Raw genomic sequence first — 27,321 nt, 5'->3', positions numbered from 1 at the left:
AATACAGTATGATGTTTATTCAATAAATAATTGGTCCATTTAGAGAAAAACGGGCAATAAATCAGGATATTCCTTAGGGTGTGGTTATCTAGTGACTGATATATCACTACCACCCCTCGCTCGTCATGTCTGGTTTGCAAACGCCATGGTGACATGTAAATTCCAAAGTTGAGGCTTTAAACTGTGGTCCACAAACCAGTGGTTGACGTCAATGTTACATCCATCTTTTATCTATGGTCTATGGTCCAGACGGCAAAATCTCAACTACTGCTGGATGGTTTGCCATGATTTGTTCATTTACAGAAGTACTCATTGTGTTTTCTGGAACAAGTGGTTTTGAATGAATTATGAACCAGTGTTGAATGGATTTGTATTAATTGTGGTACCAATGTTCATGTCTAGCTCAGGACTCTCTGACTTTTTATATACATTAGTGCTACTTTCTGGTCATTGTGCAACAATTATCCGTAAAACTAAATGTCAGGTTTCCAGACAGATTTACCCTTCCCTCATCACATCTGGACTCAACAGACCAAAATAGCAATAGCCAAAATTCAAAACTTGAGTCCTTAAACGCACCAATGGGTACCATCAATTTATGTATTCCCATTATTTATATTCAGACCTCAGTTGCCTCAAAATAAACTGTAGTGTAGATTTTTACGGAAGTGAATCTGCCTCTGTACAGAAAGTTCCCCAAACCTTGAATTCATAAAACACTGTACCTGACCTTATCGGTTAGGTTCCGGAAGTTAACGCCTTAGTAGATTTTTTCCTACATGTGAACACTTGTGTAATAGTGTTTCTTTTTCATTTTGTCTTGAAGGAATGCTCCAAGGGGACAGCAAAATGTGTGACGTTTACTTGTCCAATACTCAACATGACGAATTCAGCCGAGATCTATGTCCAGTCGCGGTTGTGGAACAGTACAATGTTGGAGGTCAGCCCACCAGCTACACACACACACACACACACACACACACACACACACACACACACACACACACACACACACACACACACACACACACACACACGTTTGTTTTTCTATACCGGTGGGGACTTACCATTGACTCCCATTCATATCTAACTCCTAACCCTTACCCTAACCCTAACCTTAACCATCACCAAATCAATGCCTAACCCTAAACAAACGTTTTTGCACTTTTACATTTTTTATTAACAACAATATGGCCAAGAAAACGGTGTTGCCACCCGTGGGGACCTCATTTTAGGTCCCCACTGTAAGACAAGTCCCCACCTTTATAGCAAATAGTCAGGTCAAAGTCCCCACCGGTATAGCAGAAACAAGTACACACACACACACACACACACACACCAGCTCACACAAAAAATAAACAATGAAAGCTGCTCTTTAGGTTTGCAGTAAGTCAGGTATGGCAAGATTTTATTCACTGACTACTTGCAGGTTGATAGTAGACCAACACAAATGCTTGGTACAGACCTTGTAATGTGACTAGAGCATGGCAAATACAGTTTTCTACAAGGTCCTTTCTTTCTCTGAGCTTCTCTTAGCTTCTTTGTAAAAATGTTTTTGATCTTGTGTGCGTTTCTCTGCAGGACTATGCCAATGCTCTGAGAGTTATAGTCAAAGGTCAAGCCACACTGAAGCTCATTACAGACAAACCAACGTTAAAGATGGACAGCCAGACCACCACAGTACGTAGTAATGATGATGGCAAGGATAATGCTGATGAGGACAATGATTTAATGTGACTTTCTTCTCCTTTTCTTGTAGTTCACAGTAGAAATAGAACCAGTGGAGGGGGTGGAGATACCCTATGAGCTCCCCCTCTGGATCATCATCTCTGCAGTTGTAGCGGGAATTCTGCTGCTAGGAATAATCATTTTTATATTATGGAAGGTGAGACTGATGACTCTTTTGGACATGGACGGACACACTGTATATCTGCAGACACTAATTAGGAACACATCGAATCTCTCCACATGTACTCTCATCAAACATTTTCTTTGGATTAGCTGCTGTTCCATTCCTTTGTCTGATCTATAAACTCCATTAGAGAGCCATTATTCTAACCATTCACTTCCCCCCTTCATGCACCCATCTCCTCCTCCACCACCAGTGTGGCTTCTTCCAAAGGGCCAGCAGGAGGGAGATGTATGAGGCCAAGGCCCAGAAGGCTGAGATGAAGATCCAGCCCTCTGAGACAGAGAGGCTGACTGAAGACTACTGAGGCTCCCATGTGTCTCCCAACAGCACACGCCATTGGGGCTTTTGGGTAAAAACAGCCCTTCAAATGGATTTTCTGTAGATGCTGTGAAGCCCCTTTCAGACATGCTCTCTTCTGCAATAATCCGACGACAACTGAACTTGTTGGCTTCATGACTGAATGCGCACCCATGCCACTTCCCCATTAAAAGTGCAAAAATCTTAAGAGGTTGGGTCTAGCAACGCTTCCATATCACTTCTAACACGGCACAAGTCTGAGCTGCAAGCCGTTATATTAATAGACAGGCACACACAAGAGACAGTACTTCACATTGGAGTTGTGTGTAATAAGTTGGGAAGAGATTTTTCCACATATCAGCTCTAATATCGACCCAGAAAAATGACAAATCACAGAAGGCAGAGTTTGCTGCCAAAATCCCACCACGACACTCATTCATTTTTCTCTAAATTTCACATCACTTACTCTAAAAAGTGAAATGTCTTCAAAATAAAAACTTACTGTGATGAAAACAGAGACTGACAGCTCAGATTTTTGAAGCTTACCAAAAATAAAGGGAAACCATTTTTCATTTTTAAATATTATTTCACAAAATATTATCAGGATGTGGAGCTTGGCTGTTGCTTCCAGCTGTGTGTAGGACTCTTATCTGACTATATTAACCCTCGTGTTGTCTTGTGGGTCAAAATTAACCTGATTTAAAGTTTGAAAATGTGGAAAAAATATATATTTTCACAGTGAAACTGATGTCCACATTTTCAACATTTTTGAAAATTTTTTTTGGAAAAGAAATTTTAAAAATGTTTCTTAAGAACATTGGATTTTGGTTGATATTTTGTGAATGTTCTTAAAGAAAATAATAGAAATTGTACTGATATATATGTAATCACTTTAGATATTCTTAGGATTTTTTGGGAAGATTTTTACTCATTTTTTTGAAAATATTTACAAGAATTTTCCTGCCAAATTTGGAGGATATTTTTAAAATAAAACTTTTAAGGGAAACTTTAAAGGAATTATTGGAATTTTCTTCCTGAAGGTTTTGCAAATTTTCAGAAATTTGGGGAAATTTTTGCTGAATTCTTGTTTTTTTCTTTTTTTTTGTTTTTTTTTTCAGAAAAGAAACAATATTTTTTCGTGTCCGTAAATGAAGACAACAGTTAAATACTTGCAGCATCGAACAGCAGCATGATCCATATGAGTGTCTACAAAGTGGGAGATTTGCACCCGTGTACACATGTGGACCAATGAAACAATGGTGGTTTTAAATTATGATTATTTCTGATTACTTCCACTTTTGATTATAAATTATCCTAATACGGAGACAGGAGACTCTTACATGAAATGTGAATATCGTCTCCACCACAGTTGTGCTTTTGTCTCAATGAAGCCCTAAAGAACATTAATGGAAAGGTGATATATATCTGAATAATAGATTGCTGTTGCTTTAACAGATTGAGGAAGCCAGCAATGTTCTGTATGTATGTCTGAAAAGGGCTTTCGCAATAACGCCAAGTTTGGGGTGTGACTCAATTTACCACTTTACTTTCTGCCTCTTCTAGCTTCTTGTAGTTGATCTAACTAACCTTTCTTCCCCTTTCTTTTCAGGCTTAAGTCATGCTTTGCTCTGTAAGGACCACCTAATGTCCTTTCTTTTTGCCACTTTATCTTCCTTTTTCTTCTTACTCAGTAGGATACCGTGGGTTTCCTAACTCAATTGTCCTCAGCCTCTGAATCCTAAATCTTCCTCTCAGTCTGTCGTTAATCCCAGCTCTCCTGCTGGTTTTGCGTGCCCCCTTTAATGCCACCTTCTTTTCTTTCTCCTGTCCTGTTAGCTTGGATTCTTCAAGCGAGCCATCTACTACCGGATAATGCCAAAGCACCAGGGGGTGAAAATTCGCAGGGCTGAGCGCTATCAGTTTAACCTGGGATTTCAGCCTGAGGAGCCACAGAAAAAGTATTGGATCACCAACTGGACAGAGATGCAGCATTACTACTACTGAGGCCTTTGCTTTGAACCCTGAAACCACTCACTGTCACTCCAGTTCGACACGGGCCAAACCAAGGACACAGGGCTTCATCGAGCCACATGGACTTTGCAGGGCATAGACCAACTGCGCTTAGTGCATTCAATTTTTTTTTTTTTTCAAATTTTTAGTAGATTTCTTCAACTTTTTCCGTGCAATAAACTGAACATTTTGTTTCAGAGATTGTAATTTGTTAAGTATTTTTCATGAATGCAGTGTTGTACATTGGAATCTGGGTTGCATTCAAGAGTAAATTGTAAAAAAAAAAAAAAAAAAAATTGATTATGTTGTAATGTACATTGTGTCTGCATGTATGTTTTTATTTTAATTCTTTCCATGAGCCCTCTGAGGAAAAATTGCTGGTCATTTGTCATGTTTATTTCCCTCATGCTTGTTTTTTTTGTTTGTCTTTTTTCTAATCAGGGGAGCAAGTCTATTGATTTTCTGTGATTATATGACCTTCCTGCTCTGTCCCCAGACATCACTTTGTGCTCAGTGGTTGTTGGCTCCGTAACCGTTAGTTGTTTTCAAACTGCACTTAGAATATGTTGGCTAGCATCCACTCAATTATGAGTGACTTCATGTGAATGTGTCAGTGTTGAGCAAGCTCTACTTCGACTTGTGTTTCGAATTCGGTCACAGCTCTAGCACTGACATATTTTTCAGGTTAGGGAGAGGCATTATTTCCCTGCTTCTGGGAAATCACGCTTTTCATTATTAGTGAGTAATGCATTTACTAGCCCCAGTGGACATGCTGTAATAGCACACATTAAATACCACAACAAAGCCTTGTAACAAAGCAATAGCTTCAGGTCTGTGTGTAGAATTAGCCATGTGAGTACACTTGATTTTTATTTATTATTAACATCTTGGGCAAATACATTAAAGAATCAATGTGGATACATTGAGAATCTCATACAGGGAGTCACAACACTGGATTAAATAACACGTGAAATTAGATGTGTGTGGAGACTTTAAGCTCCAGAATACATAGGTACGTATAAAATGTACATAGTGACAAGTTATGTTAAATGGATGCATATGTGATTGGTCTTTGTTCGCTCATTGTCACTAAGCTTTGTATTTTTTTTTTATACAAGACGGTAAGCCGAGCCTTGGATTGTTTCCAAGCCATTGTGGCCCCCATTGAGGTCAATCTGCAGCACTGAAGACTGACTGGACTGAGAGAAGCCAGCCATTGAACAGTCTCCGATGGGACTAAGTGTTGCGTTACCGTTCTAGTCCGTGTTACCTGAGAGCCCACAGGTACTTTGTTGTGCGACTGTAGCTGTTACAGAGGCTCCATTGACTCTGTGTGTAAAGAGGGAAGGGCTGAAACCAATGCACAAACTGTGTTTCCTGTGGTGGTGTTATTTTTGTTTTGTACTGTGCAGATTCAGTGTAATTAAATTGTTTTTAACTATCTTTGCCGTCTGCTCATTACAATGTTCAAACACACAGGCAGGCTACATATTTAATGTCTTTATTGTAGAAATGCAGAGGATTTAACAAAGAAAACAAATCAAATCTTCAAAAATGTTTACATGATGAATGACTTTACAAACATTCTTTTTTAAACATATCCTCCCTAAATATTCAAATATTACAAATAAATTACAAAATTATGTTCTTTTGCATAGGCAAAAAACAATTTGAGTGTATACAATAAATATACAAGACCAGACAGGGAGGCAGACCAAAAAACAGGAGAAAATTTGTTCTGATATACTGCGGTACACACAAACACTGATGTTCACATTGAGGTTGGTAATGTTCTAGCTACAGTAAGTCAGGCCTTACTTTAGCCCTTCATTTGTCACCGATGGCTAGTCTTTTTGCTTGAGCTCCATCGTGGATAAGGACTTTTCAGGCTTTCTTGACTTTCTGTACATGAAGGCAAGAGCGATGGTAGCCAGCAGAAGGACGATGCCAAGGGCCAGCAGGACCCACTGGCCAGCTATGGCAGCGGCACTGTCCACATTCAGACCCAGGAAGTTCACTGTAGTAGTGCTCTCACTGGCCTTTTCAGCTGTAGGAGACACACACAGAAAGCACTGAATAAGACACATGTTGGACTGACAGTTTATCACTCATCTAGTCACATTTATCAAGCTGCAAGTTGTCCACAGGGGGGAGTCGTGTATTTTTTTAAATGACCTCTTTGCATGTGCATATGTGGGAGCTACAGGGAAAGCAATAGCTACAGCAACTCAAAATGTAGCGGCACATATGTCAATTTTGCCACCTACAGGGCAACAAAAGTAACTCAAAGATGATCTTTTGACACTTCGGCCACCTGCAGGCAATGTCTACAACATCAGTGCTTTTCTTCTGTTTTACAGTCTAATATCTGTGTAAGTACATTTGTGTGCACTTTCTTACTGATATAATTTGCACGTATGTGTTCCATGAGATAAAACACTTCATGCAAATTGAACACGACTGGATATTAAAATAAATTAAGCTCATGGCTGTAACAATATGTCATATTTTAAAGATTTTGCCCTCGTTAAAAACATGATGCCACTTCATCTTGAGAGTGACACATTTCAACCCAAGTTTATTGTCCAAATATTCATTACTAAAGAACCCACAATGGAAAAAAATCTCTGATCCCACTCCAACTCTTCGTGAACTCTGTCTGCACTTTGTCCGCAAAGTACGAGGACAATGGATACACACTTATTGTAGTGTGACAGCCGTGCACTTCTATTTTCAGAAGAAAACTTTTCTTAATTCTTATGTGAACCTCAAAAACACAAATAGCTGCTCGAAAAATAGAAAAGTGCAATTTTAATATATACTGTCTACTTAGCTAGAGCAGATATTTCATGTCTGACCAACAGATGCACGGAGGCAGATTCCTATATCTCTATACTGCTGTGACTATTACTCTGATTGCAGGAAGGTAGGGCTGAATAGGTCTGAAACTCCTGCTTGTGCCACCACTCAAAACATAATCTTCAAGCAAAACACGTCTCATCATTTCTATGAAGATGCTGGTACCTCATAATGATAATTAAAAAGGTTACATGAAGGGCAACTCTCTCTTTGTCTGATATTTGAAGAAAAACTACTTTCATTTACTTAATTTAGATCATTTTCTCAAGTATTTGCTCCTTTTTGCATAAATTCTGAATTTCTCTGTTGATCTCTTCAACCACAGCTGTGATCTCTTTCTTTCACCATCTCTTCCCAGCTCTCTCTTTCACTCTGTTGCTTATAATTTCATCAGTCTAATCTGTATACATCCTTTCAGCAGGATCTCATCAGTAAAACAAGAAGAGCAGGAGATTGATTTCACAGTAAGCTTCAGCAGAGAAGAAAAGCAAAATGAATGTGTCTGTGTAAAGACATTATGCCTTTTCGTTCTGGGAAGGAGTTCAAAAACATTTGGCTTTGACAATGGAAACTTATTTGGGATACATTTCCAGCAAATACATGGATGTTTTCCTGCAGACGTATTCGAGTACGTGAATGCATGAATGTATTGGACGTACTTGAAGGTTTCCAGTCGTACTCAGGCCATCCACGGACTTCGTAGTTGTTGTTGTTCTCTTTCTCCAGCCATTGAATGAGAGGTTCGAAATACTGCATGAGTGGTTGGGCACTCATACTGGGCTGACCGGTGATCATAGCCATAGCCTCAGGCCACGGTTTACTGAACCCGAGCTTCATCACATCACTGCAAACAGCAACACAAATCAGAAAGAAGGTCAGAGAGGATCAGGTGGCAGCCCTGTTGTCAGTGGTTTTGTATCATCCTCTAGCAAATATGTTCATGGGTGTGCGCCCTTTGGTGGGTATATGTGTGCATACTAACCCCAGCAGCTTCCCAGCCTCCTGAGATTTGTAGATATCACAGGTATGCAAAGGTCCAGTATGCTTGGCAGCATCACACAGAGCCTTGTGGAACTGGAACTGGATGACGAAGCTGACAAAGTACCTGATGTGAAGATCATAAAACTTGTCAGGATTGTGCTTCAGTGATAGAAGAAACCAACAAACAAACTGGAACTGTTACACCTCTTACCCCTAATGGTAACTCATTGTTTTGAATCACTGTGACTGAAACATCCTGTTCGAAAGTAAATTTATCTAATCTATGTGTAGATAATTGGAAGCAGTTATCAATCTGTCTGTATGCAATTATCATGCGCCCTGTTTGTTCTGCAGAATCAGGAAATTTTACCTGACGTAGGGCACATTAGCAGGGATGTGGAACTTTGCACCTGGGTCAAAGTCATCCTCAGTGCGGGCTACAGGTGGACACAGTCCCTGGTACTTCAGTCTGCAATGCAAAATTAAAATATGACCTAGTAATTACTAAAGTAAATCAATTACAGTCTATATAATCTAAAAACTACTGACTCATCATGATTAAGACTGCACTGGTCAACTTTACCTGAGGTTCCACCATTCTTTATTATACTCAGTTGATGGGATGCGTCCATCAAACACCTTCCACCTCCACTGGTCCATCAGGTAGCCGAAAGGTAGGAAGGCGATCTTGTCAAGTGCCATGCTCATCAGGAAGTTGATATCGCTCTCTAGATACAGGGTCAGAAATACCAAAAGCCATAGTGAATGCTGAGTTGTGATACCACATGCACTTACAGAGCTTTGTATTATGTCAGGATAACTTACCGTAATTGTTCTCAACTTTGTCCAGGAGGCCGATGCTCTGCAGATGTTTGGGTGTGGCCACAGAGAGGGCCAGCACATCGCCAATGGCCTCATGGAAGCCAGGGTTGGCTCCATCACGGAAGGACACCGGCTGGTCTTTGTACTGCAGGAAATACTGAACGTGGCCCATCTCGTGGTGCACCGTGATCAGGTCGTCCATAGTCACAACAGTACATTGTTTAATCCTGGAGACACAACCAAAGCAGTACAGGCAACGTGTCAAAGAAGAAGCCAAGATTCTGTCTTACACCTTCCTGTGATCAATAAACATAATAGTGCCGAAGATTAATTTACATAGTCTCATATGAACCTGGGAGCTTCGTAAGATAGAAGTCTTACTTTTGAAGCTAACCGACATTTTTGATGATTTCCTAGTCTGTAATTGAATGATGTAAAAAGGAATGGTAAAAAACTGTCAACGATTATCTCCAGCTGCTTCTATTTGTTCCAAAAAGTGACTGAAGAACTATTTGAAAGAGATTCTTTACTGGACAAGGTGGGACAGCAAGGAAATGTCTTGCAGTACCATTTACAGTCCCTATAAGAATTTTTTTTGATGGTCCTTTGGGTTTCTTTGAAGAACCTTTGCCTAAAACGTTCTTTGTGGAAATAAAAATAGTTTTCCTATGGCATCTCTGCCAAGAACTTATTTTAGACTCAACTATGACCTTTACTGCTCTCAATATTTTTTCTTTCATATATCTCTGTCAGGTTTCTCTTTTATATAAAGGTCCCAAGATTCTATCTGTCCTATCTAATGTTTCAGTATTTTATGTAAGTGTGACTTCCAGGCAAGCAGAGCTCTGATGTTAGTCTACCAACTGGTTCTGGTTTAGTGAAAGAATGCTGGTGTCTAACCTGAAGTCTTTTCGGTTATAGAAGTCCCATGCAGAGGCGTGGCACACCACCTGGCGCCCGTCAGAGGGCTTCTCCAGCATGGATTTTTCCCAGAATTCTGGTGGCATTGGCAGCAGACCCAGGGAGGTGAAAAAATTGTCTGATTCTTCAAACATCCTGATGGGGGTCCAACCCTGAATGAACCAGAGTATGAAGATGTATGATTGTGTATATAAACTGTTTGGCAGGCAATGAGATATTTAACATTTGGAAAGATCAACAGCTGCTTTTAGAAAATAGATGACTGTGCAGGAGGTAGCACGCTTGCTCATCTTGGAAAAAAAAAAACATATTTATGGAACACGTACACTTTATGTCAGTTATTGATGCCAGCTGGTTTTTCTGCTTTTATTCAGTGCCTTTAAAATCCTCTGTATTTATTTGTTTTCTTCTTGACTCCACTTCTGAGTCTTAATTTCACCGTAACGCAGTGATATTGATCCTGTAAAGCTGTAATCTGACTACATTTTGACTTTGTAGGTGTGTTCTTGTGTTTTCATGTAATGAGCAATGGCCATTGTGTAGCAGCTGGTTTGTGCGTTTATTCACCTGTGCTTCCATAAATGGCGTGGCGTCAACCTGTGTGGCATCTGGGTAGGGAATGGCCAAATCCATTATGCCAGACCATGTCTGTGCCCACATATTGCCTGAAAGAACAGAGAACAGCATTCATTTCCCACATTTCTGAGTCGAAGAAGTCAGGGGGCAAGCCCTCCTCAGCTGTGCCAGTGTTGAACCAAGTGGGATTTGTGACTGTGAGTCAGTCCAATCCCTAACCGTGTGGAACTGTCACACACAATCTCACGCTTGACGCCTCTGAAAGCAAATTAAATCTTGCCTAAATCCAAACACATCTACAGCCAACGACAGAATATCAATGGGGTATGCGCCCACATAAAAGGAGAGTTTTGGCTATAGTGTTAAAATACTTTGGATTCCATCGTGAAATGCTGGCTCAAAAGTGGTTTTGTTCTGTGACCTTAACCTCAACTCTGGAAATCCTGGTGTAATCTTAAACATTCTGAAGGCAGTGCAAAGCATGAAAAATTGATTGTGCTTTTAATATCCGAATTCGAAGGTCTTGACTTACCCAGCAAATGAGCAGGAATGGGTCCCTTGAGGTTGATGTACTTAGGACCATACTTTTTGTACAAAGCCCTTCGAACGTAAGCGTGTACATTCAAATAGAGAGGCTCCAGCTCCTTCCACAGAGCCTCCAGGTCTGCCTCAAAGGTCGGGGTTTCGTACAGGGACCGCCAGAAAGCTCCATTATCAGAATAACCTGGACAGTACCAAGGATAAATGCATTAATCAGTGAGGTTCTAGGTTTGCAGTACAGGTGATGCAGGACTGAGTTTTAAGCAAAGATCTTTGAAACAAAGTTGTGTCAGAAATAAAGGTGAGCTTGATGTTCAAAGAAGAGGACAGGAAAAATGCTTTTTATTATTAATGTTTTGTCCCCAAAGTCTTTGTACTTAGCATGAACAGCAGTGACAACAGGTAGCTTTGCTCTGCCCAATACTAACAAAATCTGACCAGCATGAAGTGTTATATGAAGACATAAAGTAGCCCAGCAAATAAACTCTTGTGATTAAACTTGTTATAGCTTTAGAGCTGTTTTTCAAAGATTTTAGTTACAGTTAGGGGTTAGTCCATCTTTATAAGCAGTCAGTGTGTCTCATCAGACACAAAACTGATATCAATCATCCTATCTAATCCCATGAAGCACATTTAACACATATTTACTTAAATAGCTTTGAAAAAAACAATTTAAACTGACCACTCAAATGACTATATGTGACAGTCTTGCATCGATAAAATGAAATTGTACACCTCTCTCTCCTGCTCTCAAAGGTCAACATTTTCACATTTTCCCAGCAAGACAGATTGGAGGAGAATCTCAAGTTAGATAAAAAAAAAAAATTAATCTTAAATGTCATACCATTCAGTGTGGCAGCTTTGTTAGCCAGTTCAACATATCTCTTGTAATCCTCACGAATTACTTTGCCAGCTGAGTCCCTCCATCCTTTCCAGGCAAACAACAGCTCATCATAGTCTCTGGACTGTGCCATGATCTTCTGAAGATCTGAAACATAGCAAATTTTCAATAGCAAAATGACTTACACAGCAAAGTATTCATGAATAAGCCATCAATAATTAGTAAAAATAAGCTTCACATCAAGAGCAAAAAGGTAAAACCCAAAGCAGGCTGAATTATACTGGTAACAATATGCCTGCTAAAATATTTACATATCTTTACCATTAAAAATAGTAGCATTTTCCTGATTTGTATCAAATGACAATATTGAAATATATGATTTGAATTCAATATATATTTGAATACAATATATATGTGTAGATTTGCTTATTCTGTGTCTCTCTTTTAAAAAAGAAGAATAATTCAGAATAATTCATAAAAGAACATTGTATCCGGCATATCTCATATAAAAATGATCCAATAAAATGTGACAAAATTTTAATGACTATTTGACTGGACTGCAGGCAGAGAACAGACAGCTAGAGAGACTGAGCCAAAAAGTAAAAGCCCAGTAACTGCTCATTTGCCACTGAGTACTTGAAGTATTAAGTATTCACTACACTGTTTATTCATTTACTTCATTGTCCATTTTATTCATCATTTAGGGGTGAAACTTTCATATTGCAACTGGCATGCATTCCACAGTCTTACCTGGATCCAGTGGAAGGCATGTCCCATCATCTCTGCAGACTTCAGCCACACTGTACTTGGTCTCCATGTTGGACAGAAGATTGTTGTACTGTAAAGAGAGAGACAAACCTTTAGATGCTGGAAACAAGACAATCAATAATGATGGACTGCTTGTTAGTTTAATTTACATACTACTGATGGCTATCGTAAACTCACACAGCTACTTGTTTTTAACTGTACCAGCACAACTCTCCTTTCATTTTTACACTACAGTTTTTAAAAAACACACAAGCAACCAAATTCTTGCTAAACCGCTCCACCTGAGTAAGAAAACTGGCATAAAAGCAAACCAAGAATGGTTTTCTATATTGTGTCAAACAATCTCAAACCAAAGGAAAGTGTTTCTAAATCACATGTATGATATGTACTTTATATGTAATTTGTAATGCATGTAATTTGTTTCTTGTTACAAGTATTTTTATGTCTGTCTCAGGTGCAGCTCTGAAAAAACATGTCTCTTGAATAAATGTTTGTAATACAGAAACTATGTCTTTCACACCTCTTCCAGTTCCGCAGGGGGCAGGGCGGCTCTGTCGATGTCGCTGAGTTTCTTGATGATACGTTTGACTGAAGCATCCTGGAAGTCCGTGGTGTCATACTGACGGGCCTTCAGTCCATATTCCAGAGTGTGGGTCGACATGTCTAGGTTCTTCTGAAGCTGCATAGGAATAATGAACATCCTTTAATTCATACATTACGTGCCAACGAAAGCAGGATGGATGGATGGATGGGTAGACAGGTAATTAAGTAGGCAGACAGAAGCATGCAAACAGGGTTTGATTAGTGACTCAATAACTTAATCATTTATTGATTCATTGATACAGTTTTGATCAAGCAAATTATTGATTGATTTCCTCACATAATGCACAAAATCAGCATAGATGAAAAAGGCCGTCACATGATGGCATCTGATGCTTGAACACTATTAAGGTAATCTCCACTCAGTCAGTCTTTCAGAGGGCCTCACCATGTCCTGCCTATTGGCGTCATTGATGTCGGTGTTGTACTTCCAGGAGGCCTCAGTGTAGGCGTACCACACCCCCTCAGCGGTGCTGTTGTACTCGTCCAGGAAATTCTTTGCATCCAGCTCATCTGTATTCTTGTCTGGGTGAACAACAAGAGAATTAAAGTTAGCTGAGATGCAGTTTGAGGACTGTAAATGAAGAACTGTGGAATTACGCCTGAAAAATGTTGTCCTGGTGTAGTGAAATTATGTTGTGTGAATTATGGTTATTATGTGTAAACCAGGTCTGCACAGTGGCATAGTTTTACACTCTTTATTTATTTACTGTTCATTTTCAGCAGGACTCTCAAGCTCCCGTCTTACCAATATCCTCAGGGTAGCCCTCAGGGATGGGTGGCATCCAGTTGAAGTCAGGCCATCCCAGGGTCTCATCCACATTTTGCTTTTCCAGCCACTGAATAATGGGGTCAAAGTATTTCATTAGTGAGCCGGCATCCAGCTTGTTGGTGCCTATAGCGTCCTGGAGCACTTCGGGCCAAGGTTTGGAGGAGCCAGCCTGGAGGACCTTCCTGAAGGTGGAACAAGGAAGTTGTATTACATCTTCACTTTTTTACCCAAAAGACAATATTTATGCTCCAGATCACTTACTTTAAAATGGCTCCCGCTTCTGCAGAGCGGAAGATGTCACATGTGTGCAAGGGGCCGGTGTGATTGGCTGCTTCACACAGTTTTTCATGAAACTGGAACTGCAGGATGAAGCTGACAAAATACCTGCAGGGCACAGCACGTTGCATTTATACATCTACCTTTGAAAAATCTTTAAAACATTCAATTAAGAGCTTAAAACATATAAATCATATGCACAAGTTGCACAAAAACCTCAAAAGCAGTCATACAGTCAAGTCAAAAAAACTGTTTAACAGTCTCTTCAACTCAGTACATTACTTGTGATTAAATTTATTTTATCCTCAAACTTTTTTTAAAGCTATTGAAAATCATCTTCCAACATTATGACAGACATAACCCTTAAGTTCAGATTTTAAAAATGATGTAAATGGTGTAAACAACCACTGTGTAGCCTGTGTTTGTCTGGTGAAGTAGCTGTGTGTTTGACTTTTCTTCCTGAAACAAACCAGCTGGAGTCTTTCTTATACGACTCCTCTGCATTAAGCTTCCTGCTATTGGAAGGTTATTGTATTGTTTTTCAAACACAACACAATGGAGCTCACAGTGGCCTAATTTCAAGCTTACCAGCCATTCTTGCATATTCATTCTCCTCGTTTATTTCATAGTTACCTTTATCCAATATATATATATGTTTCAGACATATGCATTAAAACACACACTCTCGTCATGATTAAGCACTGAAAACCCTTGATTTGATTGAATTTTCAACTTAAACTATATGTATGAATACAGAATTAATCAAGCGACCAGGAAAACACTACACTATCTTGAAAACATTCCTAACTCAATCTGATTGTCTCTGTTATTGAGGTGGATCAGGATGCTACCTGATGTATGGCGTGTTTCCAGGGATGTGGAATTTCGCCCCAGGATCAAAGTGCTCCTCTGTACGCCTGGTGGGTGGGCAGATGCCTTGATATTTTGTCCTGTGAAAACAAATAAGAAACAGATGAATTTAGAGCACGCTGGCATGGGATTCATAACTACGCTATGAGCTCTGGAAAGTTTTTCTTATTCATTAAATTTTATTTATCCGTTAAGTGTCAGCCGGGCATGTGTGCTCATTTTCCAGCAACACTTCACTTCACACAAAAACACTTTGAATGCCAGCCAGTACAGCCAAAGTCTTCTGCTGTTACTCAGCAGCTCTACTTAATTTGTGGGAGCTGGGATCTGCTTAGTCTCACCCAGCGTAAATAAAGGATGGAATAACAATCACAGAACATTTGTTTAAAGTGTGTATAATTCATATTCTGCTGATAACAGTGTATTAATTGATATTATGATAATCTAGAAAGAATTATCGACTCAATCTGCAGCTCCTCTTTGCTTTTCAGAGGTTTAAAGTGAGTTTTGAGTCAGATTTTAGCAACTTTACTGTTTCAGGTCACTCCCACCACTTCCATAGTCTGGTTGTCAGCTGCCTGCAAGTTACTGGTTTTGGCATAGCAGCTATTACCTGCTACTATTACCTGCTCAGCACCAAACAGCAACAGACATAGTACACAACAGGGTGGTGAACATAGTGGAGCATTTAGTTGCTAAGGAAATGGGTATTTTCCTCATTTGTTAGGTGCTGTTTTTGCCATGCGTGTCTATATCTTCATTTTGTGTCTTGCAGAAAAACAGACTATTGCTTATGTAGAACTCATACACGAAGATGATTCATGACTTCTTCATTTTAGTAAAGATAGCAGCATGCATGCACTTCTTTCCAACACCATCAAAGCGTGGCACCACAACATCGCACAACTCACTCACTTTAACTCAAAAATGAGAAAGAAAAAACATGTTTTTAGGATGTCAACAGCGCAAAATAAAACAGAAGAAGAAGAAAAAAACTTAGTCTTCTGTGGTGTGTGGCAACTTTTCATCTGTTTTCTTCTTTTTATGTTGTTATTAATAGGAATAGAGAAAAAAAGGTCAATCAAATGCTTCATTGTATCTGTTGTCGCTTACGACAGAAAATGGTCTCTTTGTTAAGTGCCATTTTCACTGGCTGTTAGCATTCATTTTCAGACATTTTTTGTTTCACAACAAAAACACTTTGTTCAAGCACCAAGCTGTACTTGGTTAAGTTTAGGGGCACATCACGATTCAGGTTAAAGTGCACTGGTTAAAACATGTGCACTTTTGTTTTTAGTCAGTTTTTTCAGTTACTGTTTGGTTTAGTTTGCAAACCAAAAGTACTTGTTTAGGTTCATGGTGCGAGGTTAAACACATGTAACACTCACTCTGCAATAGCCACTCTGTAATAGTTCATTGTTGGCCATCAAGATTCCCAAAATGAACAAGACACCTGCCAGTCACAATCAGTCAGTCAGTCACTTCCATATTACTGGACCTCCTCACTGTCAGTCACAACACCTGAACCAATCACCAGCAATCTCTCTCCCACCTGGAATCCACCCCATTCCTTTGTTTGAACCACATCAGCTTCATTCAGTCACACACAGCAGTAACTCACTCATCTCTGGAAACAATTCACTTTTCACAAGCCTGGAAATCACATCATCAAGGAGGAAGTGAGTTCAAACTCTTGCTAAGCCTGTTAAAAGGTGTTTAGTATCATGCTAATGCTCATGCCAATGCTAACAGGCCTTCACCACTGGAACCATGCTTCTGGATTTCTGGATGCCACCCACCTGAACCCATACTGTGCTGAACATTAGTGAGCAGTTAATGGAAATGTGATGATGCTGATGATTATGATGACAACAATGAAGCCTATTTGCTGAACAGGTTAGGCTCCTGTGGAAAACAGTTGGCTAGATTCACCCCTTCACCACCCCACTCATTGGCAGGCCCCTTGCTTAGATGGATTGTTTCACCCTAGGACTTGTTTTCATTTTGTTAGGATTTGTTCATGGACTTGTTTGGTTAACACCATTGGCAACAGTGGAACCATGCTCACCTGAATTAGGAAATGTCATTGGATTGTTGAATTGAACATAGCATGGTCACTTTAGATTGTTAAAAGTGAAGCTGCTGAAGTATGATTTAATTGCTTGAATTACAGGTGAATGTTTGATTTATTCAGATTTTCTGTTGTTCTGTTTTATTATTTTGATCATTGTTCTATCTTGATATATTCAAATATTTTCTTTTGATTATTTTTTAATACATTACCGGTAACCTAATTTCTGAGTCTTGTGTTCATTAATTTTCACACAGCTCCCAGAGCCAAACCTTTTCCATAGCCTAGCCCTTAGCCCAACTAATGGTAGCATATTTCCATTACACGTGCTACATACAACTCTACAAACACAAAGCTCTGACTGTTGTAAAATGCCTAATTATCATTGGTTTCCACAGGTTAAATAAACAAGATCTAACATCATATTCACTGTACGGAAGTGAGTTGTATTGATCCCCTCATCGTAGCATATCTCACAAATACTGTATATTCAAATATTCTTTTGACTTAACAGAACTTCTTACCTGAGGTACCACCAGTCGGAGTTGTACCGCTCAGGAGGAGTGCTTCCACTAAACACGCCCCATCTCCAGAGATCAATGAGGTAACCGAAGGGAAGGAAGGCTATCTTCTCCAGAGCCATCTTCAACAGGTAGTTGGTTTCAGTTTCTGGGAAAAACGCAATTTAGCATTCATTGCGGTGAGAAAGGTGTCTCCTCTGTGGGCACGTGTTTAGCCTATGTGATTTGGATATTATCTATTTCAGAGTTGGTGTCATTACCGGTGTCAGAGGTCATAGATTCCAGCAGGTTAATGGTTTGCAGATGCTTGGGAGTGGATACAGAAAGAGACAAAACATCCCCAATGGCCTCATGAAAACCAGGGTTGGCTCCACGACGGAAGCCCACAGGCTGGTCTTTGTACTGCAGGTAATACTGGATGTGGCCCATCTCATGGTGCACAGTGAAGAGCTGCTCCATGTTCACTGTGGTGCACTGCTTTATCCTAAATGAACAGAATTGCTTAATGACCTTGTGTTATCAAGTTTTAGCTTCTAAGTTGACTATAATTAGCTAAATAGCTAACTTGAATCTAAACTAATCTTTACCTGAAGTCTTTGCGGTTATAAAAGTCCCAGGCGGATGCGTGGCACACAACCTCTCGCCCTTCAGGCTTAACCAGCATGGATTTGTCCCAGAACTCCTGAGGCATCTCCTCTAAACCCAGAGAGGTGAAGAACTCCTCAGACACACGAAACATGTGTGTAGCATTATAGCCCTGTGAAAAGGAAACGGTCCCACATGTCACAGTTCACACTATTTATTTACACAATTACAATCAGGCTTCAAAGATTCATGGTGGCATTTTTCTGCTGTTGAGGTTCATGTCTGCAAGAGTTAAAGAATACTTTCCCTCCTTCGCATCTAATCAAGTTGCATAAAAGCTTTCCCTCTTACTTACTTGTCTCTCCATTTCATTTGTCACATCTATGTTGGGTTTGTCAGGAAATGGGATCATCATTCCGTAAATGTTGTTCCAGGTCTGGGCCCACATATTTCCTGAGGGTGAGGAAGAAAACACACTTAAGCAGCAATTTATGACTCGTTATGCGATCCTCCACACACAGGCACTGTAGGAAATGCCTGCATGGAGCATGTTCAGCACAGCAATGAGATAAGAGCACAAAACTGCTGGCCACAGTGCGTCTGCATCCCATGCGCTCAAATGTTGCCTGAGGCATGTGCATTGATGTGGGAAAAAAATGGTTTATGTTTGCAAATGTACAAAATATATTGCAAGTTTTGACAAGGACTTTAAGTGAAACACAAAAAAAGTCAAGGCAGACAAAATAATATAACAAAAGCCCTACATTCTGTGGTTTAGGTAAGATGCAGAATCAAAAACCATTAGTTTTTAATTAATAGATGCTGTCCCCACCAAAGAAACTACCTTCAACAAAAAAAGCGCTGGATACAAAAGGATTCAGATTCAATAAGAACTGGATTCAGATTCTGTAAAATGCTACTGAACCCTAATTATATGATAGGTTTTAAATAATACATTTAACTTTTTAAATGCTGTTAAAATGCAAAATAAAGCAAATGTGACATTCAACTAAGAAAAAATGGCACACTCCAGAGAGATAAAGATAAATCCCTAATGGCGTCACTATAAAGATCCATTTTATTGTGACATTAATGCTACTAGAAAGTAAAATCTTGATAAATCAGATGTTTGTTGTCTGCTGTAGACAGTAAACTGCATCCATGGTAAACAAATGTGTATAACTATTCAATTTTCCAATTTATAAAAATAGTGAAATAAATCTCCAATTTGACTCGTGCGAAAATAAAAGAACCTCTGAAACATCTTATGCAATGCATTGGTAACACTTACCTAACAGATGGGCAGGAATGGGTCCTTTAAGGTTGATGTACTTGGGACCGTACTGCTTGTAAAGCTGACGCCGCACAAAGGCGTGAAGGTTCAGGTAGAGCGGCTCGATGGTCTTGTAGAGGTTGTCTATATCTTGCTCAAAAGTTGAAGACTCATACCAGGAGCGCCACTCAGCCCCAGTGTCAGCGAATCCTAAGCAGAGTGAGGAGTTTAACCTTTTATTCTTTCTGTTTTACCTCAGTTTCCACTCATTGAGGCTCTTTTGCAATCTCATTCTCACCATCTATTAATCATGTTATGAATATGATGCTGATAGTGTCAAAGGTCAAGGGGAAGTACTTACCATCAGCTTGAGAGGCTTTGTTGCTGAGCTCCACAAACCTGGGGTAAAACTCCTTGAGAGGCTTGCCGGATTCGTTGTGCCAGCCCTCCCACGCGTACAGCAACTTCTTGTAGCTCCTGGAGTTGGCCATGATATCTGTGAGATCTACAAACAACAGAAATCACACTCTCTCAGGCATAGAGATGTGGAAGTATCTAAGGAGACTGACCCAATCTGGTGTGACCTCAAAACTTTTCCTAAAACAATCAAGATATATTGACGTTTAGATGACTTCATGCTCCTCAGCAGGAAAACAGACACATTATCCAAGAGATTAGCTTTGAGTTATGATGACACTGTGATGTTCTGAGAATCACTTAGAACAACATATATCCCTGGAACGGCAGACGTGGGAAATGAAGGCGAGGAAAAGGTGAAAGTTTAGGACCACAGATAAAAGTTGAAGAGGTGGAAAAAGAGACTGCAGGAAGTCTTTGTTGTTATAATGACACTAATGTTGTTTTTGCTGAAGGGGTGTGCCACATATTGGAGTAACCCTCTTTCCCATTATGGATTTCTTCAACCAAGAAGCCAATAATCATTACAGAGACTGTACCTTAACAATAGTAATGCGCTTATTTATTTTTATGAGCAAACGTTTCTAGGAGAAGTGATTGTTTTTGCTCTCTTGTCGTACTGTATGTGCTGGCAGGCGTTTCTGACTATTACTTTCAGCAGTTGTGGCTGACGGAGCACAAAGGACCATTGTTCACAAGAAATGGCTGTAGTGTTAAAAGCTACCAACGTGCTGCTTTTTACTCAACACTCATGAACACATCCATAATACTTCCTGTGGAGACCTCTCTCAAATAATTTTGCCCATCCTGTTACTTCCAAGAGCCGATAAGCTCTTAACCACTTACAAGTGTTTTTCTTCCCAGACTTCCCCTCCACAATCAACACTGCTTTTTCCCGTTTCTTTCAGGAAAAACTAGAAAAACTTCACTCTTTTATATATCTTGACCTTCAAACTGGTTTGTTAACTCACCAGGATCAAGGCTCCAGCTTATGTTTGGCTGAGGTTGCACCTTAGCCGTTGAATAAATGTTGTCCATGGTGCTGAGAATGGTGTTATACTGTAGAAAAGAGGAGCACAGATCATGTTCCAAAGATACTCAGCAGTGACAAACACATGGATACTGACTCACAGAAGGTTTGAGATTACCAAATATGAAACAGAAACAGACCTCTTCTCTCTCATTCTGAGGGAGGTTGGCAGCACCCAGAAGCATTATCTTATCCATCAGTTTCTTGTTGTTCGGATCAGTGAAAGAGTTGAGAACATCCGCAGTGAAGACCTGCTTGGCCTTCCCTCCCCAGGCTTCAGCGAAGGCCTGTTCTTCAAGTGATGCATTTACCTAAAGACATGAGTAGACAGAAGTGAGTCACAATGATATACTGGATCACTTCAGTTACGCTATCACAGTACTTAGCAACCGACATGAAAACATTTAAAGAAAGTAGTGAATTTGTGGTAATTTCATTTCTTTATGTCTTCATGCATGTTTTACAGCCATGCAAGGCCCACAGTGATGAGAATGTCATTCCTGCAGCCAATGGGCTATTTTTTTATTATTAATTTGTGTCAAGAGTAGAATGTGGGCAACATGAGAACCAGGACATGGTGGATACCTTTGTTGAGTGGGAGGAACAGCCTTTTAAGCTAAAGGAAGAAATGATGATGGACATCAAGTGAACTGAGGAGACTCATAAAAAAGACACTTCTATACAGCTAAATTGCATTCGTAATCACTTAATGTGGGAAAATATTTTCTTCTGAATCACTTTTGTTTGTGATGTATCAGTAACAGATTTCTAATCACATATTGTTGTCTTTTACTGTCTTGCTTTCCAGTTGGTGCCCATTTTCAGCCAGTCAACAATATATTAGATGGGGCTTCATAAACCGGATAAACTGGAAAATCAAGGAGACGCTTCAAACATGTTGTAAAAGGGTCATATTTGAACCCAAACTATGCTATTGTCCAGCCATCCATCCATCTATTGATTTTCTTCATCTGGGGTCAGATTGTAGCCTGGGAGATCCCAAGGCGTTCACAGGCCTGATGAGATATACAATCCCTCCAGTGAGTTCTGGGTCTACTCCGGTTTGGGTGCCCAGGAGGAATCCAAATCAGATGCCCAAACAACCTTAGCTAGCTTCTATAAATGCAAAGAAGCATCAGCTTTACTACTATCTACTCTTCTGATATTGTATATGATGTTACTATGAAACATTGCGATATTTTCTAAACCTAACCAAGAGCTGGTTTTGTGGCTTTGGTACAGCAAGTACAAGCAGTTAAACACTGGACACGAGCCCCAGTCTCCTTGGGAAAAGTTCTGCGCTCATGCCACCGCCTCACCTCCAACCTCCTAATGTCGACTTTGTGACTTTTTCAAAGTGGACCTGTTTCCTGCTAAATCATACTGTTTCCTTTTACCAGACAGATCAGTGCAGTTTAGTTGCAAAGCATGCAGTTTTGTGGAGACAAGGGTGAAGTCAGAGTGTTAGACATGGTGGACTCTTTAATGTCAGTCTGTTGGACGTACCATTTTTTTTCGTGTTTCAGCAGAGTTCCTCAAGTGCTGTCAGCAGGTCAAGCTTTAATGGGTGAACTGTCTTTAAATTTTGTACAGACATTTATGCTCCCCAGAGGATGAATCATAATGACTTTAGGGATTCTTCAGCATTAGCTTCCTGTGGGGGTTTGGATGTTTTTGACTACAACTGTTGGATGGATTAACATGCAATTTGACACAGGCATTCCTCATCTGTATGAGCTTTGGTGATCCTTTCCTATTTGGCTAGCTTGTTTCATCATCATCCATTTTTGCAATACGTTTATTCGTCTGTATAATAGCTTTGTTACTTTGTTTATTGTTTTTGAACTGCTATACCTGTGTCTTCATCTCTGCAATGATTCTGAGTTCCTTGACAGCTGTGCCAGTACATCTTCCTTCTGGGATCAATAAAATATTCTACTTGTCTATTGAGCGAGGACAGAACAGCAAACTAACCCTCGGTCAAGGATAATATTTTTAAAAATGCCGTTGTCACTTTCTGTATGCCCATCTATGGCCCCATGGCTCTCAAGAGTTTTTCTTTATGGCCCTCTGGAAGGTCACGGACATCAGTATTCTCAGTATGTTACGACCTTGCTGGAAGAATGCATGGAGTCAAGGCAACTGCAGAACACTGGATGGATAGTACACATGCTTAAAGTATGTGTCACGTGCTGAAATGCAAATCATGCTGCACCATGAGCTACCTTAGTCAGTATTTAAAAATGACAAAACGTCTGCACACTTGCATTGACGTAACCAAAGAGCAATGAGTTAATGCTCACAGGTCACTCTTTGCTTCACTCCCATCCTGATAAAATGGACAGAACAGGAGCTTCATGCCAGTAATGTTTTCATTCAAATTGTTCTTATCTGTCTTTCTCCCAGCCTTCGCTGAAACAACAGGCTGCAGGAGGGGGAAAAATGGTGACAGCGAGTTGAAGTATTAACTCTGACCTTTGCACTCTTCTTCTCAATCTCTATCTTTTTTCAGTAGTTTTTTCCAGCCTGCCTGAACCCATCCATCCACAGGGATAATCACATTCTCAACAAAAGGACAACAATAAAGATGAGGGAGAAAGGCCATTTTCTTTCCATCAAGGTCTTTCTGCTACACATTTACAGTGACTTCTCCATTAACAAATCATCTACTCTTTAAATAATCAACCCGTGTGTGTACAAAGTCGAACTGGAATGAAATTCAATTCTGTAAAGTGTTCTAAGATGGCTTTTGCGTTGAAATTCTTCAATTAGCTTTCATTTTTGTACAGCAAGTTTAGCTTTTAGGTAATTTTTAAAAAAAATATTTGCATAAGAAATAGTTCACATTTTAGACATATAAAAATAGATGAATAAAATGGATTTGAAGTATTCAAAAATGAAGCCAATTACATGAGCTCACCACAAAATATGCAGTTCTCAAACACATTCAAATTGTGTAAAAAAAAAAAAAAAAAGCCAGCAATATGCAATCACATGAATGACTGAGCCTGAGGTCTGACTCTGGCATTTAAAGGCGGTTGGGATTCCATCTTGAAAAACCTCCAGCTGCTGATATTCAGAATGATTTGAAGCCTATGAGCTGATCTTCAATCTGTTTGATCCTCTGCATGTTGAACACCAGTCTTATTTGCACTGAGACCAAATCACCTCTGAGGCTGCATGAGTTGAGAAGAAAGTACATTTATGTGCTCATTTGCATAGTTACTTTGTGTGCGTACATGCTCTAATTTAGTCAGTTCTTGTCCTGCACTACTGATAATGTGCATTTCAAATCAGTGTACTGGACTTACAGTGCAGCACGAGCAGAATGCCAACATTAGAAAATGCCCCTCTCAAGCTGAATTTCCATGCTCCCCACTCCCCAGCTGCCAAATCAGATGGAGCTAAAGGCTCTGATTCACTTTGATCCAATCTTTGAACCTTTCTGAGGGGGGAAAAAAAGTGCTCATACATGGCAGCTACAAGCCCTGCTCATCTTTCACCTTACATCGGAGAAACATTCTGTGGAGCACAACACATTCTGCAGCCTGACCCTGATGAATGTGGGCCACATCTACACCTGTTCAGGGTGCGAGTAGACCAGTGTTCCCAGCCTGGATAGTGTACTGAAATCCTGTTGTGACAGCTGTTCAAGCACACAGAGAGACAAATCCGGAGGTTTTCCTTTAAGCGTGTCAGATGGACTATTTGCTCTCAGTTTGTATATGAGCGGGTAAACTTGTGTTGCATACACATGTCCATAGCTATGTGTGTGTGACTCCTGTGCCCAATAGCAAGTAAACTTTGTTCACACCTCTACAGTTTCATTGCTTCTTGCAAGCTTGTGTCAGGCTGTGCTTTCCTCCTCTGACATGTCTACATGGTTAATGTCTCAGGCATGAGGTGAGATACAGCTGTTAAACCATTGCAGTCAGTTATTAATGTAATGTCTCACAGCTAGCCTCTAAGCAAACCCATTTTAAAAATCTTGCAATGAGGCATTTCATTGACTGCAAACATTACCACAGTGGACCATAAAAATCATTATTGTGTGTAAAACTGCCGTTTGAAGCAGGTTCTTCCATCAGAAGAAATTGTCTTAAGCAGCAAATATCATAAAACACACAGTTAAACAAATAAAGCCAGCAGAAGAGCATGCAAGACCCCCTAGAAATATATTCATACATTAAAGACGTTCGCACCGCAGGCATTCAGATCTGATTTACACTTCCAGCTACACACAGAGTTGGCTGCTTCGCAAGGAAACTGAGCATGTAATTCTGGAGGGAGATGAATAGTGGTAATCTCCAAGTCAAGCAGAGCTAAGCTCCACAGAAACCTTTGACCACGCATGCATCTGTGGTGACAAAATGCCAGCACTGGCAAGAACTAATCTAAGCAGGACAATTTAATACCAGCATGAGAGGAAGCTCAGGGCTCCAGGAATCATCCTACCTGAAGCTTGGAGTTGTGGTCCGTAATGTTGGTGTTATAATTCCAGCTGGCAGAAACACTGTTGAAGAGCACCTCCTCAGCAGTGCTGTTGTAGTCACTGAGGAACCGTAAAGCATCATCGGTGTTGTTTTCATACACCCCTGGGAGCCAGTGCTCTGGCAAAGCCTGGGAGAGCCCCAAGACTGACAGCAGCAGCAGCACTGAGCACAGAAACCTGTTCACACCAGTGCCCATTGCTAGCTTCTCCCAAAGAAAGAGTGGAAGGAAAAGCTGTAAAGTGGAATAGTTTGGAGATAGGGCTAAAAATACTCTTGCTCCAATGAAGTGAGAGTACACCTTCCCCCTGAAGCTGTTGTCTCATCCACTCTCTCACTGCTCCCTCCTTAGCCTCCCAGCCAGACTGCTGGTGAAATGCACTGAAGACTAAAGTGAGCTTCTTTTTAAGTGCCAGTGTAACCCAGCCCACACTTCTCTGCAGCCTTCCCTCTTACCACTTTACAGCACTGGACGTATTCCCCCACCAATTCCCTTCCTTAGTCCTATCTTCTCTCCCTCCCCCTTTTCTCTGTTTTACCAGCCTGCCAGGATTCGGATGGCTGGCACTATCTTTTGTCAGAGCCAAGTTTCTATAACAGTAAAAGATGAGAGATAAAATATGAAAATATGACACACAGAGCAGTGTGTTTGCCTGATCTGCCTGCTCGCTTGCCTGGAGAGCGGTGTCTCCTCAATAACCAGCAGTGGAGAGTCTGGGAGGGACTCCACATACTTTGCTCTCAGTTCCCTCCTTCAGCTTAGTGACAGCAAGGGGAGGGGGGGAGTTATAAAGACAGGGGAAATGAAAGAGAGATTGGATAATGGAATAAAACTGGAGGGGGTGACAGGATTCTTGACACAAGGTTGAAAGGGCTGCAAGAGATTAACAGGGAAAAAAGGTGCGATGGAGGCACAAAATGTTGACAGGGGCTCACCTTGAATCGTGTCTTTTATGCATAGTCTGATCTTTATACAGCACAGCTTTCTCATGCTAATAGGAAGGAGGACAGTGTTCCTTTTACTGCTTAAATTTACAAGGATATAGTGAGTTAACAAGCAAGACTGTTGACAGGTCTGTTTTAAGAATGAGAAGCTTCACAGCTGTCAGGATGCAGTCAGATTGGAGCTGCCCTCATTGTTGGCATCTTTGCAGCAAAAGCATGTGTGTAAAGTGTATAGTTGAGCTGTACTATTATGTGCACAGCAATGAATCATATTTCAGTACTTCAGTGGAAGATAAGTCATCACATTAAGGAGAAGGAAGGGTTTAAATGGACTGTTTTTTCCCCCTGGAATAGGGAACTTGTGTACACTTGCAAGTTCCCATAATTGCTGAGCAAACAAAACAAACTCACTCAGTTGCTCTTAAACCTAAATTGAGCAATGAGGCTATTTCATTCCCCTGGAATCCTCTTCTAAAGCCATTTGAATGAATTTTTAGTTCAATGAATATTTAACAGAGGAATATTAAACCATACATTGCATATAATTCAATACAGTGTACAGCAACACAATTGGTTTTCTTAGACCTGTCTTACCTGATTTTGTTATCACTTGTAGGCAACAGAAAGGTGTAGTGGTGTTTGACTGTCATTTTATAAGATGTAAAAAGAACGGAACAATTTGGGGGCATTTTTGGCTTCTTTTTTATACAGTCAGCAATGAAGACACTCGCAGGAAACATGAGATGAGAGAAGGTGGCATAGCATGCATCAGAGTTCTTTAGCTGGAATCCAACTGTGGGCACTGCACTTAAAAACGAGTGGCAAATTAAGAAGGAAATAATTAATGGAAAAACTAACAAAAAGATAATGGATGACCACATGCTGCCAGAAGAGCTTCAGTCCATCTTGGTATTGGTTCTATAAGCCTGTAGATGGGAGCATTC

The 27,321-nt window shown here is 40.2% G+C and overlaps 2 protein-coding genes across 4 annotated transcripts in view; one reads left to right on the top strand and one right to left on the bottom strand.

The window, feature by feature from the left end:
• The window catches only part of itga3b (integrin, alpha 3b), a 37,987-nt gene extending 32,325 nt beyond the window's left edge, over positions 1-5,662 (top strand). The window contains exons 22-26 of one of the 3 annotated variants that reach the window (XM_022209376.2): positions 827-940; positions 1,582-1,680; positions 1,760-1,885; positions 2,106-2,261; positions 4,046-4,188. In XM_022209376.2, the coding sequence (XP_022065068.1) occupies positions 827-940; positions 1,582-1,680; positions 1,760-1,885; positions 2,106-2,216 (450 nt within the window). In that variant the 3' untranslated portion in view covers positions 2,217-2,261; positions 4,046-4,188. Of the gene's footprint in view, positions 1-826; positions 941-1,581; positions 1,681-1,759; positions 1,886-2,105; positions 2,262-4,045 lie in introns of all 3 variants that reach the window. The other 2 variants (XM_022209375.2, XM_022209378.2) reach the window with 2 other exon arrangements.
• A 42-nt stretch (positions 5,663-5,704) lies between these two features.
• Positions 5,705-26,126, bottom strand: ace (angiotensin I converting enzyme (peptidyl-dipeptidase A) 1). Its single transcript, XM_022209374.2, has 25 exons — positions 25,398-26,126; positions 21,083-21,253; positions 20,884-20,971; positions 19,857-20,000; positions 19,514-19,705; positions 18,578-18,675; positions 18,225-18,394; positions 17,898-18,121; positions 17,641-17,785; positions 15,027-15,125; positions 14,161-14,283; positions 13,876-14,081; positions 13,516-13,652; positions 13,048-13,206; positions 12,510-12,597; positions 11,763-11,906; positions 10,911-11,102; positions 10,370-10,467; positions 9,782-9,954; positions 8,885-9,108; positions 8,643-8,787; positions 8,430-8,528; positions 8,061-8,183; positions 7,738-7,922; positions 5,705-6,266 (listed from the first exon to the last, which is right to left on the bottom strand). Exons 1-25 carry the CDS (start codon positions 25,629-25,631, stop codon positions 6,064-6,066), a joined length of 3,864 nt encoding a protein of 1,287 aa, XP_022065066.2. The 5' UTR covers positions 25,632-26,126; the 3' UTR covers positions 5,705-6,063.
• Positions 26,127-27,321: the final 1,195 nt, after the last annotated feature.

The sequence above is a fragment of the Acanthochromis polyacanthus genome, chromosome 19, assembly GCF_021347895.1.
Source record: "Acanthochromis polyacanthus isolate Apoly-LR-REF ecotype Palm Island chromosome 19, KAUST_Apoly_ChrSc, whole genome shotgun sequence".
Classification (NCBI taxonomy): Eukaryota; Metazoa; Chordata; class Actinopteri; family Pomacentridae; genus Acanthochromis; species Acanthochromis polyacanthus.
This window is presented reverse-complemented; position numbering and strand designations above follow the sequence as displayed.

Excerpts from the sequence above, each read along its gene's own strand:
- ace (XM_022209374.2), bottom strand. The coding sequence starts at position 25,631 with ATGGGCACTGGTGTGAACAGGTTTCTGTGCTCAGTGCTGCTGCTGCTG. Across the intron at positions 20,972-21,082 it reads CTCAGAATGAGAGAGAAGAG|TATAACACCATTCTCAGCAC; the intron begins GTCTGTTTCTGT and ends TCTTTTCTACAG. Across the intron at positions 8,529-8,642 it reads AAAGAATGGTGGAACCTCAG|ACTGAAGTACCAGGGACTGT; the intron begins GTAAAGTTGACC and ends TTTGCATTGCAG.